This window comes from Eublepharis macularius, chromosome 5 (genome assembly GCF_028583425.1).
Source record: "Eublepharis macularius isolate TG4126 chromosome 5, MPM_Emac_v1.0, whole genome shotgun sequence".
NCBI lineage: Eukaryota > Metazoa > Chordata > Lepidosauria > Squamata > Eublepharidae > Eublepharis > Eublepharis macularius.
This window is the reverse complement of record NC_072794.1, coordinates 29,900,520-29,918,966: the sequence shown is the minus strand read 5'-3', so window position 1 is coordinate 29,918,966 and position 18,447 is coordinate 29,900,520. Positions and strand designations below refer to the sequence as shown.

The 18,447-nt window shown below is 43.2% G+C and overlaps 1 protein-coding gene across 1 annotated transcript in view; it reads left to right on the top strand.

The window, feature by feature from the left end:
- Positions 1–4,727: 4,727 nt before the first annotated feature.
- Positions 4,728–18,447, top strand: part of TNN (tenascin N) — a 37,581-nt gene continuing 23,861 nt past the window's right edge. Inside the window, exons 1-5 of the mRNA XM_054980338.1 lie at positions 4,728–5,127; positions 7,713–8,084; positions 13,474–13,737; positions 15,008–15,196; positions 16,684–16,773. Of these exons, the coding sequence (XP_054836313.1) occupies positions 4,728–5,127; positions 7,713–8,084; positions 13,474–13,737; positions 15,008–15,196; positions 16,684–16,773 (1,315 nt within the window). The remainder of the gene's footprint in view (positions 5,128–7,712; positions 8,085–13,473; positions 13,738–15,007; positions 15,197–16,683; positions 16,774–18,447) is intronic.

Below are 18,447 nucleotides of genomic sequence, written 5' to 3'. Positions count from 1 at the left end.
CAGATTGGACACTTGTTAGCTTCCCTCAAGTTTTGATGGGAAATGTAGGCATCCTAGTCTTGCAGCTTGGCTCTCTGACTGCTGTCCAATGGACTTTTCAACTGTCACTTGTCCAACATTCCGCCAAGCTGCCTACATTTCCCATCAAAACTTGAGGGAAGCTGACAAGTGTCCAATCTGTGCCTTTTGTCACTTGTAGTTCCGCTCTTAGTCGTGAGGGGTTGAGCTACAAGTGACGAATGACACTTGCCCGGCAAGTGAACAGACTCAAGTGTATTCCTCCCTGTTCACTTGCCATTCAGTTGCGCTCTACTTGATCAAGTGGAATTCATGTGAGTCTGTTCACTTGTCAGGCAAGTGTCATTCGTCACTTGTAGCTTGACCCTAAGTCCTGGTCCTGTTGATTTTAGTAAGAGCCATGATTAAGTTTTGATAGATTGGATCCAGTCTTTCTAGACCCAATGTAGACTTTACAGTGCAATCCTATGGTGAAGTCATTTGACTTAGACTGGAGTAACTCTCCATAGGATAGCATTGTAACTCCTGAGAGCCAAGTGTACTAGGAGTCAAGGGCACACAGTTGACTGAGAATAAATCCATGTCTAGTCAGAGGATAAGAGAAACAAAACAGGTCAGAATACTCTTCACTGAATCCATTTACCTTTAGAGTGTGAGGATGTTTGAATTATGCACATCTCTCTGCTAAGATGATGTATGAGTTAATCACAATTGTAACACATGCTACCAAGCACCTCAGGGCTATATACGTGGGGCTTATTGTCACATAGTGCAGTGCTAAAAACACTTTGCTAGGAATAAGGCCTAATGAATATACTTGAGTAGGAATCTGAGTGGACCTGTTTAGGACTGTTCTCTTAGCCTCACAAGAGCCCTTTGAAATAAATCAGGCTCAGTCAGGGAAACTGTAACTGGTCCAAGATCATGCAGGGATTACTCCAGCAGCCTCTGCATTCTAGCATTCCAGCTACTGTGTCATGGTAGAATAACGAACTTTCTGTGGTGTTGTTGAGGCTGTTCCATAATTTAATATAACTCCCCATTAGAAAATTTTTCCCTCCTATAAATCAATACAATATTTCCCTTTGGTTTTATTTTTATTTCAAGGCTTCCAGTTATGCAGTCTTATTATAACCAGTGATTCACTTAAATCATTACGTAATGAGTCTCTGTCCCTCCTCTGCCCCTTAAAAATGGGAAATATATTGAATGCTCTGCCCCCAGAAGAATGCCAGAGCTGTCTTTGGTCTGCTTAGAAGTGCTTAGTTCGCTTAGAAGTCTTGCATCTAGAGGTTTTTCTTTGAGGGCCTGGCTGCCCCAGGCAAACCTGGAATCAATTTGTGGTCCTGAAGATAACTTTAATTACAAATGAAGTCACGCTTACGGCAGAGAATGGCATGTAACAGCCGAAGGAAGGAGTTTTCCAAAAATTCAGTGGCTTTTTCATCTGGCAGCTTTTGAAAACAAGCATTGCCAAAAAATAAATCTAACTACCTTGGAGGATCCTTGCTGAGGTTTATGGTGTCGGTCTGGGGGGATCTTAAATACTGCTTTGGTTCAAAGTCCTGACGCAATGTCTTCATTAGCTGATTTGTCTCAAATTATTTAGGGATTGAAAGGCCCAGGGAAATAGCTAATTTCTGTGGCAATTTGGTAAGGAAGAGGAAAGTTTGGAAAGTGAAATAGCACATTATTAAAGATGTCCCTTGGAGGACAGGTTGGCCAGGCTAACCACAGGATAAGGACTGGGTGGATGGGTGGGGTGGGGGGCTATCTCAGCAGAATGGCATGTTGCGAAATGATGAACTCTTTGGGTGTTGTTTCATCCTGGTGCTTTCACTGCTAGTACTGCCACTAGAAGTAGTCACGCAAACCCCATAGCACTGAATGCTTAAATCGAATTTGTTAACAAAGAAATCACATCACAAGATGAGAAGACCCCTCACTACTTCCGTTATTATTTGTTCTTAATGTCCATGTTAGAAAGATTAACCCAAACCTAAGCAGCAGGATTTCAGTCCAGTAGCCCCTTAGAATCCAACACGATTTTCAGGGTATGCACTTTCAAGAGTTAAAGCTCCCTTCCTTTCCCTCTTGAAAACTTATACCTTGAAAATCATGTTGGTCGCTAAGGCGCAACTGGACTCAAGTCCTCCCATGATAGATAGAGTGTCACAGAATGCTGTGCTAACCTTTGAATGCTGTTCCTCTTTGGGCTCTTGGAGAGGCTGAGATACTCAGAGGCCATCCGCTGTCTGCACCGGACAGTGTACTGCTCTCCCAAGCCCACTTGACTCCTGGAAGGGTTCCTTGCTCCTCTCTGGGGATCTATGCTTCCATCAGTTGGTTGATTATGTTATTTCCCACTAAGGGCCAAGCTACAAGTGACAAATGACACTTGAATGGCAAGTGTATTTTTCCCTGTTCACTTGCCCTCCACTCAATCCACTTGCCAGGCAAGTGTCTTTCGTCATGTGTAGCTTGGCCCTAAGACGACCAGCACTCCTAGCACTTCTGTCTGCAATGCATTACTGCTTACAGGCCCTGTCTAGAGTCTGCATCTCCTGCTTTTGCTCCAACCAGCCTTTGTAGGGGTGTCTTACTGCAGTCTCATGTACCTAGTGATCTTTTGACCACTCACCTTCCTTCCTCTGGTGTCTTTTTTGTAATGTGTTCCAGGGGAGCTTGGAAAGCAAACTTCCAGCATTTAAAGTAATAAGGAATTTATTAAAAAGACATACACGTGTGCTGTGTGAGAACTCCTTCTTGTAGGCTATCCCCAGATGGAATCAGCCAAAATGGACCTCATTCTGCTAGTGTCAAGGGAATGTATCTCTTGTGTTTGCCCACCATCTTTTGGTCAATCCTTTCCTTCCTGTTTTTCAGGAAAGGATACAATCAAGCATTTGGCACCCCCAAGTCTCTGTCATCTCCTATTAGGGAGTGAGATTGTTCTCTGTTGGCTAGAAGCGTTTGCAAATGAGTGGGTTGGTACCGGTATATCTTCAGGACCGCCTCTCCCTGTACGTTCCCTGGAGACTGCTTCAATCAGCAGATAAATGTTTACTGGTGGTCCCCGGCCCTAAGGAAGCCCGCCTCGCTCCAGCCAGGGCCAGGGCCTTTTCAGTCCTGGCCCCAGCCTGGTGGAACGCTCTGTCAATGGAGACCCGGGCCCAGCGGGACATATTATCGTTCCGCTGGGCCTGTAAGACAGAGCTGTTCCGCCAGGCGTTTGGTGGTTGAAGGGGGGTGGTGCCATGTCGGCCTCCCACCTTTGGGGGTGGGAGGATTCTCCCCACCATTGCACTTTAATGTTCTTGGTTAATTTATTGTATTATTGCTTATTGTATGTTGATTTTAGAATTATTGTTTTCTTGTTATTATTGATTTTAACTGTTGTTCACCACCCAGAGCCCCTGAGGATGGCGGTTTATAAATCGAAACAACAACAACAACAACAACCAAGTCTTAAATACTGGGTGCTTGAGAGAGCCATTGCCAGGATAGGGAGGGGGGCTTGAAAACAACCAACCACTCTCCTGTCTCTCGTCCTTGTACCAACAGAGCAACTTCTTAGAACGAATGCGGGTTTTTTGTAACCCCAGAACTCTCAATAGTTTGATGTTGCCCAAGTGGAGAACATTTCTCTAGAGATAGAAATAGAGGGGTGAATATCTTTGTTGAGGTCTGGCTATCCTTTTCCTGCTTCAGATGTTCTATAAAACTTGGGCACAGCCAGAGAGACGACGGGTCCTTAGGTTCAAGTAAAAAATGAAGCTGAAGTCGGTTTCTAGTTCCTTATTTGCAGTTTCTAGTTCCTTATTCGCAGAGCAAAACACAAATATTGGGAGAGGTTGAAAAGTTCTGTACCCCAAAATAAAGACTGTAGGAGCACATATCATGCACCTCTGTATTCAGTGGACTCTCCCCTCTAAGTGGGCATATACTGGGTCCTTCTACAAAACCCAGTTCTTGAGTTAGCAGCTTCAAAGTAGGGTAAAAGATGCAAGCTCTCTGTACCCCCAAACAATCTTGCATGGCCCCCCACACACTCACTAGATGTTCCCTACAACCAGACATGTGCTGGTGCCCATCCAAAAACTGGTTCTGGAGCTAGGACCTCCAGTTTGGGTGAGCTAGAAAATAAGACTAGGACTGGCCCAGGATGTAATTTTTATTTGTTTCTTGTATACTGTTTTATTTAGATAATGGTTTTTGTTGTTGTTGTTATGAGCTGCTTTGGGTCCCTGTGGGGAGAAAAGCAGGATATAAAACTTTAAAGAAAGAAATTGTTTAATGTAGGTTTTGTTGTGCTTTACACAACAGCAGTTAGGGAACCTCGTAAGTAAATGCTCTCAACCCCCAAACCCTTTTCTTATCTAGTGAGCTTGCATGTCCAGGAGAAGGGATCTAGTACAGCTTTTAACTTGATGTTCTAGCTTTCCATGTGCAGGGATTTTAAAAAAAATGGGAGATGTTCAAATGTACAAACTGTAGTTTGTACTGATATAAGCAATCCAGGAAAACGTACATCACACAATTCTACTGCATTCTTAGACAAAGGCCGGCCAGCTGATATTTTTTTTCCTGAAATATCTGGAGTATATGGAAAGTAGTGTTCATGCCAGTACTTTCTCCCATCTGTCCTCTTTCTGTCTCTTATTCTCAATCAGTGTTGCTTATTCGTGGGAATCACTCTACAGAACAAGATGGCATCTTGGAATTTCCTTCTAGGATTTCTGCTGTATCACACCCTCCAGGCAGCCCTGGCACAGCTGCCTTCACAACCTGAGAACTGCTCTGGTAAAAGCCAGAAAATCTCTCTCAGTCACTCCTACAAGATCGATGTGCCTAAATCCTCTCAAATCAAGGTGGAGCCAGATCCTCTGCCTCTCCAAGATGACAGCCACATGCTGATGGTCGGTGGAGAAACAGATGAGGAGCAAAATATCATATTCAGGCACAACATTCGGCTGCAGACACCCAAAGGCGACTGTGAAGTCTTAAGCCAGCTCAAGACCTTGTTGGAAAGGATGGAGAAGATGGAGATAGAAGTGGTACATCTGAGGGAGGCCTGTAGTCCTCAGAGATGCTGTGGGAGAAGCCAAGGTGAGAACTATGTGACTGCAGTGTTAGCAAAGGAAAAGCCTGGAAGTGACAGCGATAGTTCCAAGAATCATCAGAAACGCTATGTTTTTACCATAGAGTTTCTAGCAATTCCTAGAGCTACTGCCATCTCCTTCAAGTTTTTTCCAGAAATAACATTATTGAGCATCAGATGCCAATGATGCCAGAGATTTGGCAGTCCTCAGTAGCCCCTAAAAGATTGACATTTATTTCAATATAAGCTTTCATGAGGCAGAGCTTACTTTCTAAGATATGTGAAGGGGAGCTCATACTGGGAATTCTGTTTATGAGGGAGAGTCCAAGAGGAGGGGGAAAGGAGCAGTAGGGGCAGAGCGCCTTGGTGTGAATTCCATCACGAATCTTTTGAGTGTAAATTCTCTGTATAGGGAGGAAAGGAAGGAGTCAAATTAGAAAAGTTAAGTGTGAATCCTGTCGTAAATCTTCCAAGTGTAAGTTCCCTGTGTTAAACAACTGAAACAGAATTAGCAATCACACATAACAGATGATGAGAGGGGTTAGAACAGATAAGCAAAATGATGAAATGGGATAAATAACAACTACTCAGGCCGTAGTAGACCTGTACAACTTGTGGCCCACCACTCAGAATGTTTTGCAGAGCTTGCCAACTGTGGGTTGGATTCAAGGGATCCATTCCACTGTGGGTGGCACTTTCCTCCAGTGCAAGGAGACATTCTCTGCTACAAGATGCTTCTTGGAAAACAGGAAGGCTGCGTGTGCCTGAGAAGAGCACTCACACAAACAGAATGCATCACTACTACCCCCCTCATGTTTTTTGCAGTCTGAGGCAAACAGCAAAACCAGGAAGCCTTATAAATTCCTGCTAGGTGGCCATGCATGGTGTCACTAGGTTTAGCATAAGCTGCTGTGACTCCCCATGAGAAGGGAGGAGAAGGGGGAAAAGATCTGATACCCTCTGCTCACCCGGCCTGGCATCCATGCATTATGTGGGAAATGGAATCCAGGCTAGAAGAAGAATCCAAAGTCCTTGCAAGGGTGCAAAGAACATGCTACCTTTTTTTGGTGCACCCCCAAACCCATTATGGCTGCCGTTTGGCCTGGAGAAAAGTGTTTGGTTCCATTAACAGAAGATGGCATGTAGAAATGGGGCAGTTGAAGCTTCTTACGACATGGAAATAAATAATATTGTGTTAAGCCTCTACTAAAGGGACAAGGACCTGGATGGCCCAGGCTCACCCAATCTCATCAGATCTCAGAAGATAGGCAGGGTTGATGCTGGTTAGTACTTGGATGGGAGACCACCCAGGAAGACCCGGGCTGCTGTGCAGAGGCAGGCAATGGCAAACCACCTGTGTTAGTTTCTTGCCTTGAAAGCTCCAGCAGGGGTCACCGTAGGTTGGCTGTGACTTGACAGCACTTTATGCACGCACAAAGGGACAGGACTTTTTTCTCCAGGCCAGGTAGCAGTGCTATTCCCCACCAAGAAGGGCTGGGGTTCTCCTGGAATTACGATTGATCTCCATACTACAGTGATCAGTTCTCCTGGAGGAAATGGCAACTTGAGAGGGTGCATTCTATGGCATTATTCCTGAATTCCCTCCCCTCCCCACATTCCACCCTCCCAAGATACTGCAAAATCCCCAGGAATTTCCCAAGCCTGTGTTGGCAATTCTGCCCACCAAATACCCAGAACTATCCTCTCCTGCAAGAGAAAAATAAGATGTCTACTGGTTTAGGACTGCCAGGTCCTTTCCAGCCCCCATCACAGGAAGAGAAAACAGGAAGGGAAGAATGACATTGTGCCACAGTGTGACATCATTTCCAGCTGAAACAATGGAAGTGCCATCACTGCATCAATGCAGGCTCTAGGAATCCCCCCATCTCTATGATTTTTACCTACACAGTGACGTTGCTTCTCGTTTTCCAGATGCTAGTGACATCATGAAGTGGCTCAATGACATACCATTTTCTCTTGCTGTTCATTAGAGATGGAGGGTGATTCCTAGAGTGTCACGCCAACACAGAGACATCACTTCTAGGTTTTCTGCCAGAAATTACATGGTGTTGCACAACATCATTTCCACCTCTTTCCACCCCCTGAGCCTCCTACAGGTTGCCACCCAAGAGCTAGCAAATCTGTCCCGGTTAGACCCAAACTGCATCTCCTTCACAGATGCCAACTGGACTGATATGTTACGACTATTAATAGGCACTGGATATTGATTTTCCTTAAGGAAAATGGATTTTTTACTCTTTATTAATCCTATATTTAGGACTGTAATAGGCTTTCTCATGAGTCTTGCTGCTAGGGTTTAACTTCTGTAGAGGAAGGTAGCTAAAATGCAGTGGATTACTGGTTCGATAATACTTTCTGCATTTGACCGCCACTTTCCTGTAATAGGCAAGGGCCCATTTTTGGGGTGTGTGAAAACAGGATCCCCAGATTTTCACCCCAAGTGTAACAACTGGACGTTTCCATACTGTGATCTTACTAGGATGACACCGGGGCTCGTCAGTGAATTGCACTTTTAACTCTGTCCCCTTTTTCCTCATGTGCCTCTTGTGGTTCTGACCTGGGCGCACAGCAGGTGTTTCTTCCTGTAGTGGCCATGGCACTTTCATCCAAGATATCTGTAGCTGCAGATGTGACGAAGGCTGGGAAGGTGAGGACTGTTCTCGCGCTACCTGCCCAGGGAACTGTAATGGCAACGGGCGCTGTGTCAGTGGTTACTGCATTTGCAATGCACGCTATGCCGGTGAAGACTGCAGCCAGCTCCTGTGTCCCGCGAACTGCAATGGGAATGGGGTCTGTGTCAATGGGGTCTGTCAGTGCTACAAGGAATTCATCGGGGATGACTGTGCCGAGAAGAGGTGCCCCAATGACTGCAGCGGCAACGGATACTGCGATAGTGGCGAGTGTTACTGTGAGGATGGCTTCATTGGGCTGGACTGCTCCAAAGGTAAGAAGGCATTGCTTGTGCTAAGCAGAAATGCCTTACCACGGGCCAAGCTACAGGTGACGAATGACACTTGAATGGCAAGTGAACAGAGTCACGTGTATTCCTCCCTGTTCACTTGCGCTGTGCTTGTGCAAGTGGAGCGCAAGTGAACAGAGAGGAATGCACTTGTAGCTTGGCCCCATGAGGCAAAGAGAGGCTCAGTGGGACCCTTTGAGAATGAACAAGCCCCCGTCTTCATACTGCTGCCCTTTTTTAAATTTGTTTTTATTAAGCTTTATAACATACAACAAATAGAAATCAACAATGAACATCAACTGTAACACAACAACTAATCAACAATAGTTTGCAAGTTTTGAAGAATATGAACATTACAATAACTTTTAAGCAAAGCATACATAATATTACCAAATATCATAAAACTGAGTCAATGTCTGAGCAATTCTTATTTTTGGATGTAAATCATGCATGTCTATAAATTCAAGAAAAGGGAACCATTTCTCATAGAAATTAGACCTGGCAGGAAAGCGTTCAGCATTGAGGATATTATCATTAATCTTATCTAGGATGAAATGGTCCCATATCTTAGAGAGCCACATCTCTTTAGTTGGCACTTTCTTTAGTTTCCAGACTGAAGCTATTGCTGATTTCGCTGCAACTAAAAATATGGCTGTAAGATTCCTGATAGCTTTTGGGATCTGTGGAATATTCCATTGGTCTAGAAATATAATTGAAGGTGATAATGGAATATCGTAAGTCATAATCTGTTTTATTACTTCCAGTATTTCTTTCCAAAATGTGGCTATCTGTGGACAACCCCACCAACAATGAGAGAAGGAACCTACCTCATTGCAACCCTTCTGCTGCCCTTTCATTTGTATCATTCTACCCTAGGCTGTGTTTCTTTTTGCTGTGATACGGCAATGGAAGCCAGGCAGCTGCTGTTGAGACAGCTTCACATCACTCCTTATGAAAAGAAAGCCAATGTTTCACAAACATCTATTTCAAAATAAGACATGGAAAATTAGCACATTAGGCAAAACAAGTAGACCTGAGTTAAAGGTATTAATTTGCTTCACAATGGTAGCAGAGTTCCATGAATAATATTCACTTGCATAAATCATCGATTTCTGGAAGGGTGTGCAGAGTTAATGAGTTAAGCAAAGAAAAATTAGAATTGTATTTTACTGCATTGAGTCGCATAATTCATTTTGTGTACAGAAGTACTCAAAGAGAAGAAGAAAGTAAAGAGAGAGGGAAAGTTTTTTTAAAAATGCCTTGTCTGAAAAAATTGTAAAAAATCACCTGGCACCTAAAATCAAAGAGAGTGGCAACCAGGGCCATTTTCACACTACTAACCTGCTTCTGTAATGTTGCGAACTGTTGTGCAAAAACCACGGAAGATAGCGTCTTCTCGCGAGAGTTTTGCGCAACATCGCGCAAAACTCTTGTGAGAAAACGCTATCTTTCACGGCTTTTGCGTGACGTTTTGCAACGTTACGGAAGCAGGTTAGTAGTGTGAAAATAGCCCAGGTGAACAAATATGGGGGGGGGGGGTTCAACATGCAGAGTACCGTGGCAGAAGATACCCTGTCCTTAGGGGCTACCCCGCCCTTCAGAAGCTGAGGGCACATGGAGCAGGACTTCTGTTGATGATCTTAATAGCCGGCAGGTTCATACAGGAGCAAGCAGTCTTTACCCTGATCCTAGACTACTTATGTAGGTCTTTAAAGGTAAGAACTTGTGCTTGGAAACAAACTGGAAGTCATTGAAGTTGTTCCAGATCTTTTCACGATAACCTGCTCAGGTCCAACTGACCTTTCAACCAACTGAGGTTTCTGAACAATCTTTAAAGGCAAAAGGCAGCTCCATGTAGTCTAGCATGTGAACAGAGCATGAACAAGTCTTGATTTTACAAGAAGAGGCCAGTCTGGCAATCCAGTTGGTTAATGCTGCTATGCTCCACTGTCAAGACGTGCACTTTCATCTGTAAATAAACTTCTAACGGCACCTCCAAATGTCAGCCTGCTCTTTCAAGGAAAGTGTTGTTCCATGTAGGATAATTCTGACACTGTCAACCAACAGTACCTCCATCTTTTATGGGCTGAGCCTCATTTCCGTGGTTGCCATCTAAGCCATTACTACCTCAAAATTCTTTTATCCCATAAAACTCCCAGCACCAAAACAGTGGTGGGTCAAATTCTTCTCTTTGCATGCACAGCATAATTACAGAAAATAGTTGGAAAATTAATGTGCTCATTTAGCTGGCATCCCTGAAAAGCAAAAGTACATAACCCAATTCGTTTTGATAGACGGCTTCACCCAAAAATACGAATTAGAATTACTTGACCATCACAGCTAATGACATAGCAAAGCAATAGATTTAGAGGAGCCAAATGAGTTACCTTAAGTTGAATGAATGAATCTGAAAATACTTAAATTTTTCTTCAGAATATCTGCTAGTTTATCCTCAGGAAGAAATAAAACCACTTTTTAAATTTTAGGCAGTTTTTTTTTTAAAATGGTAGCATTAGCTGGATTGCAAACTATTATAAGCAGCATCTTGATAATCTATCTCTTTTCAGTATGCTTGTCTTGGCTTAACAAGAGAGTGGTAGGAAGCCAGGAAAATAATGTGCTAGACTATTGCATGCAATGCTTTTTATTTGTTTCAGTGTCAAACGTTATGAGATGTGTTGAGGCTAATTTTGCCATTTCCTCTGATTTCAAATACTGGCATTTTCTTCAGCTGTAGACATGACGAGTTTAGCTTTACAATCTTATTGCAAAAATTCCAAGGGGATGAAAATGAGCTCTGCTTAACTGAAGCCTTAAATAACCACGGCATTTGCAAAAATTATACAGTTGGTTGCCAGGATGTTCAACCCAATGCATTGCAAGGGCATATAAGTTCAGGTTGTGCTGTCAGCTCTCCAAACAGTAGCATTCATAAAACCACCGGGATGTCTGTAATGCATATGGGTGAGCATGCACATATTCCTGGTTGACTTTGTTTGCATTTTTTTTCTTTGTGTGTATATGGATTTTGAAAAACAATTTGTACAAAAAGAAGACAGTAGCCTGTATTTACCGAGATGGTAATCTATCGAGAAGCTCTTCTGTGTAAACCCATTGAAATGCATAGTGAGAAATAAATCGTATGTTGGCCCTAGAAACTTAATTAAAGGATTCCATAGTTGGGCCATTAGCAGAGCCTATCATTTGCAGTGAAAGTGTGATCATAGGAGGAGTGAGCTGATTCTGTTGGCTAGTGTGTGTGTGCAGGAGAAAAAATAACAAAGCATACACTTGCTTACACCTAGAAAAGAAATAAGAGTTCTTTATTATAGGAACTTCATATTCTGATAGGAAAGGAGGAGAGATACATCCTATCTACCTATCTAATCTAAGGATGGGCCAGGACAAGTCCTGCATCCATGGTTGCAAGATGGAGGGAAAGAAGGAGAGATGGTGGGTGGAACAAAGCCAGGAAGAGAAGAGTGAGAAGGATGATGTCATAAGGAGCAAGTCCTGAGAATAGCAATCTACATATCAAAGGATAGTCAAATAGTAAACAGTAAACAGAATGCCCTGACCTCTCTGTCTTTCTAACTCTTTGGTTTGTACCCCTCTGAAACCTGAGGAAAGGGACAGCTCTGAGTCCTCCTAACACATAGGATCTTTGCAATTCATTTCTGTGGAGCCTGTGCAGGGGAATTTCCTGGTGTACTATTGTGAGAAGCAGTGTTGTGTAATGGTTAGAGTACTGGAAATTCTGGATCTCATCTTTGCTTGCCATGAAATTTGGGCCAGTAATACTCTCATAGCCTAAGCTATCTCACAAGGTTATTTTCAGGATAAAATAGAGGAGAGAATCAAGTATGCTGCCCTGAACTCCTTGGGGAAAGGGGGAAGGCAGATAAAAAGCACCAAATAAATAAATTCTACACATTTTATTTAACAGCAGTACAGTGCTAGATGCTCTAGAAAGAAAAGAAATAACAAATTCCCAGCCCATTGAGCTTATTTATTTAATTTTTTCCAAACTTGAGTTAGCAAAATATGAGCCATTTATTTAACTTCTTTGGGTTCTGGTCTGGCACTTATTGGACTAAGAATCCTAGCTTTAAAAATGGAAGAGATCTTAAGTTTCTAGTCCTTATTATGAGAAAGCAAAGATGACCACATTCAAAGGAGGAGAGGGTTGCGATACTTTCAGTTATTTTGGCAGAAAGGGGGATTTCGGCAGATGAGAAAGGGGGCACCTGTTGAAATTCTCTCCTCTTAACAGTCAACCATCTGTTATAATTAAAGAGCTAAACTATGTGAAAATTCAGAGAAAGAAATCAACAAAGAGCCAATATAAGAAAGCCCCCCTTGCATAACTGAAAAAAATACCCCTTAACGTTACTGATAAATTACATGTTGATTCTGCAAAGAAACACTGGTTGTTGTAAGACCTTTATTAGGAAAGGACACACGTGAGATTTCACAATAAGTAATAAAATATATACAGACTCACTCTGCATGATTGTTTTAGTGAACTCAACTACTTAAAAAGAAGGGGAGGTCTCCGTACAAGGATAAGAGAACTAAGATGGGAAATTCTCAGGGAGACCTAAAACAATCATAGACAATCAAGTGTTATTATTATTACAAGTGATTAGTCCACAGTTTAAGGATAGCAATAATTTCATTTCAACATCCATAAACCAATGCATACAAATTATAATCCTGTCTAGTCTTTTCATAAACAAGAAAAACGCCATGGTAAATCTTTTGGCGTCTTCAAAGTAGAACTGCAGCAATTGACAAGAAGGCAATTGAGATGAAGGCTACGAGCTTGCCGGCTTGAAATCCGCTCGTTTCGAGATTCTTCTTCTTGGCCAATATCTATAATTATTACATCTCTCATCTGATTCTGAAATCTCTCATCCATATTTAGGAGCAATGTATTGGTGATATGGAAATCTACCTGATTTGAAAGAGGTGTGTGTTTGGTGGAGTAGTACACAGGACATACAGTAATAATGTACCTTTTTTGGTTGATAGTAATTGCAAATGTGGCTCTCCATGAGCTGTGGATGTTGCAGACCTGTGACTTAGATGTTGAAAAATGTGATATCAATGTAGTTTAGTCATGCTAGATTTTAGTAGACTCCCAACCCTTGACTTCACCTTCTGACTCACAGATTATATGGTATGGATCTGGATTATAAAGACCCTTGACATAATGTTGCCATGAATATGTGTAAAATAGCAGCCATAAATATTGTTCAGTATCAATATCTAAGGAATCTGTACCCCTGGCATTCACCAGTAGGAAAACTGAAGCAATCTTCGGTCTCCTTCAAAGCCTCTTGTAGAACTGGCAGCAATCTTTCTATTTCAGTAATTGCTCCTTGGAATGCACAGCTCCTGAAGTCCTCGGAAGATTCTCTGACCGTTGGCTGGGATAAGATTACGGATGTGGATTATTACCTCATCAGCTACTTTCCTGTTGGGCAGGAGGCCTCTGTGAAGCAAGTGCGAGTGCCCAAAGATCAGATCAGTTACGAGATCTCAGGTCTTCTTTCCGGCACAAAATATGTAATCACTCTTCACCATATCAAGAAGGGGATTTCCAGTGACCCGAGCCTTCTGCAAGCCAGTACAGGTAGAAGCACTAAAATATCCTTTCACTTATTCTAAGATCTGCAGTGTCTGACCTATGTTGACACATGGATAAAAAGTTTAACTTTGTAAAAGGTGCTCAGTTCAGACAATCATAATATGTGAAGATGTCAAACGATGCTTAGAGCCTATCTCCTCTTTCTGCCCAATAAGCACCTCTGCCTTGTATGTAGCTACTGGTGATACTGACCTGCATCCTCCTGCTCTACTGGTTACAGAGCCTCTTAGGGTCACTCTAGATATTGCTTCTTTTACGAGTTTGCTGCAGAGCCAACTTGTGTTCCGCACAGTCACACAGCAGCTCTGGGGAATGGCTTTTATTAAAAAAGCAGAGCTCAAAAGGACCCAGAAAGCTGCCGCCTGGGGAAGGAGAGCTCCTGCCTCCCCCCCAAGCTTTTCCCCCTGTGCAAAAACAGTGCAGTGTGTGTGGGCGGGAAGAGTGTTCCCATTGCTGCTGCCACATGTACACATAATACCTCCATGTGGAGCAGCAGAAATGGAGAAATGTCTCCCTGCCACACTGTTTTTGCACGGGGATAAAAGCGTGAGGGAAAGGCAGGAGCTCTCTCTCCCCTGGTGACAGCTTTCCAAGCCCATTTACTCTCTCCTTTTTTAACAGAAGCCATTCCCCGGAGGTGCTGTGTGACGATGTGAAGTCCATGTTGGCTCCCTGGCAAAGCTGTAAAAGAAGTAATGTCTACAGAGACTTTTAGGTTGGAGGAAGGCTCCAGACTTGGTTGAGCAGAGTGGCAGGAAGCATGTTGGATTTCACAGGTTATCAGCCTGGACTAATCTGAAGGAATGTTTGCAGCAATACTCTATTTATTTAGCATCTCTCGTAATTTAATTTCTTCATCCTTCTTTGTCCCAATTTGTCCTGAGAAAATTTCAGTTAACATTTACTTCCCGCTTGAAAGATGCCATGTTTGGGATTTCTGTGTAAGTATTATACTTGCATTGATACATGTTTGTGCCCTTGCTACTCAATGCCTGTTTACATCCTGATTCTTGCTACTCTATCATGGTGCAATTAAGGTGGTAACACACACAGCGGTAGCAGAAACTACAAAAAGATATCAAAAGTCTACTTCATGTGAAAATTGATATTCGATGGCACTCTTTCCTGCTATTTTTACATCCCAGTCATTGCATTATCTCCTAAATTCTTTTATAATAAACACTTGGCAAAGAAAGAGACTTGTTGGAATGACATGCTATTTTTGCATAGTTCTTGATGATTCTCTCTTGTCTAGCTGTGGCCACCATTGGTGCTATTTGGGTGACAGAAGCGACAGAGAATTCACTGGAAGTGGAGTGGGAGAACCCTGCAACAGATGTGGATTACTACAAGCTGAAAGTCAGTTCATTGCTTGGACTAGGGGAGGAGAAGGAGGTCTTGGTTCCCAAAAGCAGTGACCCCAAGAGCAGGTACATCATCACAGGTAAGTGGAAAGATGGGGAGTCCACATTTAATGGGCAAATATGGAAAGTAGATGCTTTTCATGCTGTAAACTTGAGATGGGCATCTTCAGATGCTGATACTCACACAGAGAGCTGAGAATTATTTAATTTGTTGTTGTAGATTTTCCAGGCTGTATGGCTGTGATCTTGGCATTGTAGTTCCTGAGGTTTCACGAGCAGCTGTGACTGGCATCTTCAGAGGTATAGCACCGAAAGACATAATTCTCTCAGTGTCAGGGAGTGCTGATTGACACTGAGAGAATTATGTCTTTCGGTGCTTCACCTCTGAAGATGCCAGTCACAGCTGCTGGCGAAACCTCAGGAACCTACAATGCCAAGACCACGGCCATAGCCCAGAAAATTTACAACAACTAACGTTCTCCAGCCATGAAAGCCTTCAACAATTATTTAATTTATTTATATGTCACCAACTATTATGCCAATATACATAAACAACTGAGAGAGAAATTGCACGGTAGGAACATTGCAGCATTTTCTCTGTTGCCGTTTCCAGTGATACTTGTCTGGGATTTTTGTGTTTTATTGTGCTTGGTTTTAGGCTTGCAGTTTTAATATTTAATCTATCCTCCATCTTGTGTATTGGCTCAGAAAGAATGACATAAATAAAATACATACAGATCTAGAGATCTCTGTGGAATATGGCCTCTAAAAGAAAACTGCTTTCAGTTCCCTCTTTGTTTCACCCTAAATCTAAACTTTAAGTATTTTATGCATAAAATTCATGAGTTGGTTTTTCCCACTCGCTGGGAGCTCTCAAAGAAATGTACAGCATCTATTAAATAGCATGGTTTAAAAACAGATGTTAAAAAGTTTTAGAAAGTTAAAAAGCAGCAGAACAGCTTAGATCCAACAGATGCCCTCAGTGCTTAGCAAAAAACAGCAAATGCCTTTTGAGAAGAAATATGTTTCCAGTTGGTGATGAAAGCTGTGTATAGAGGGGACCAACCAGCAGGGAATCCCTAAGGGTGCAAGAATCACAGGGCTTTAATCCACACTCTCCTAGTTGTTATCATAGACTTCAGCCAGCCAGCAAACAGGAGGTCTCCCTTTGGCAAACATCAATAGACAAAGGGTGTCCCCGATTCAGAAAAGTGATCCAAATTAGGATGGCACTCATGGATGTGCTTTCATTAATTTGGTCTTTGAGGAGGAAAAGTAAGCACTGGCCTTGCCCTAAGCCCTTCATGGAGTGTGCACAGGAAATTGATTTTGATCCTGCCTCGGGGAGATGGTTAGATCTTCCCTTGCAGAGCTTCAAAGAGAAAATTAAGACTGTATTCTTCTGTTCCAGCAAGGACAGATCTGATACTGGCCCCAAATGTGTCCCGCATGAAATGCAAAGGAGGGTCTGAAAAGCAATTCTCATGTAAATCTTGGAAGAAGAAGGTTCATCGGTGTCTCAAATGCCTGAACTGCTGAGTTGTTTTCTGCATTCTTCTCTTTACAGGCCTGATACCAGGAACACAGTATAAAATCACTGTTGTGGCTGTGAAGAATGAGATCGAAGGAAAGCCATCAGGTGTAAATGGCTGGACAGGTATAAGCAAAGGGCATTAGCTGCCATGCGAGTGGCTGATTTTGGCAAGCATGAATCGCCACATCAGCCACAGCATGTTTGTCATAAAACAGTGACCCTTCAAAACTTCCAAGCTCTCCCCAAACTCAAGATCTGTCAGGGCTCAGGGAGATTAGACACATATACCTAATGTGCAAATTGCAGGCTTTTGCAACCTCAGTTTGCCTCGTGACTGTTTTGGATATACACTCAAAATGTTTAAAGTGTACCTTTTAAAAATCTAAAGAGTGAACACAAGTGGGGCCCAGCTTGTGTTAGGCAGGTTTTGTTGAGGTTTCCTATCATGTATACTCAGGGGTCATTTCGTAGAAAAAGAGCTGGAGGAACGTATTAGCATAACTCATTAGCACAACTCATTAGCCACGCCACTTGCTATCACCGGAAGTGTGTCATTAGCGTAACTGATTTGCATATGCCACACCCCCTGACATCACCTATCCTGGCCATTTAGGGCCCAAAATGGCAAAAAGTGGCTGAAAATGGCTGAAAAGGGGCCCAAAATGGTCAGGATTGGGCAGCTGCTGAGTGGGAGAGTGATCCACCACCCGTCAGAGGCCCGATCCGGGCTGTTTCAGCCCCAATTCAGGCCAAAATGGGCCCAAAATGGCTGAGAGTCAGGTGGGCGGGGTCACCGGACATGTGACCTCTTTGGGGAACTGCCGGAACTGTGTTCCAGCGTGTTCCCCCTCGAAATGAGTCCTGTGTATACTGCTACTTTTACTCCTGGGTTTGCTACTGCATCAGATGTGAAAGGAGCTCTCAGGGAGATAGCAGTCATTGAAAGGTTAGAATCCATCAATGGAAAGGCCACATCATATCTCCCCCTGCTTTTCTCAGTTTGGGTGGATCTGACAGCCTCCAAGTCTCTAGCGCTGGCCATTGCCTGCACCCAGTGCCTGATGCTGGAAGTGCTGGCTGCCTCTGTTGTTTATTCCTGAACTCTTTGGGCCAAGCTACACATGACGAATGACACTTGAACGGCAAGTGTATTTCTCCCTGTTCACTTGCCCTCCACTCAATCCACTTGCCGTTCAAGTGTCATTCGTCATGTGTAGCTTGGCCCTGTGTCTGTGGGAGGATGGAAGGAGTGCCCCGGGCACTGAGAGCTTGGCTTCCTGTTGGGCAGGAGACCCACTCTGGTACGTCCTGAGCTTTAACCATTTTGTCTTGAACATGCTGTGCTTTGGATTGGACATCAGAGCCTCCTCTGCACCATTTCTCCCCTCCCTTTGTTCTTGCTGTAAAGTTACTTCCAGAAATTCCAAACAAAGACTCTAAAAAGGCATGTATACACACACCCGGCTTTTCAGGCTGTGCTGCTAAAACACAAATTGTCCAGCATTTTCATTGTAAAAGGAAGAGCTGCTTTAAAAATAATCAACATGGTTGCTTTTCAAGATCCAGGAGACTGAACATTCTCCATTATAAGTCTCATTTGTCACAAAATAGCTGACTACTCTGCATCGTGATGGTTCACTGTATTTCTTGGTGACAACATCCTGCCTGTAGCTCTATACTTGCAGAGTTTGTCACAAATGGATAACAGCCCAGATGGCAGCAGCAGCAGCAGCCACCATTAAAGTCCAGGTTTAATAGTTAAAGGCCCTTTAACCATTACTTTCCCATTAGCAGCTC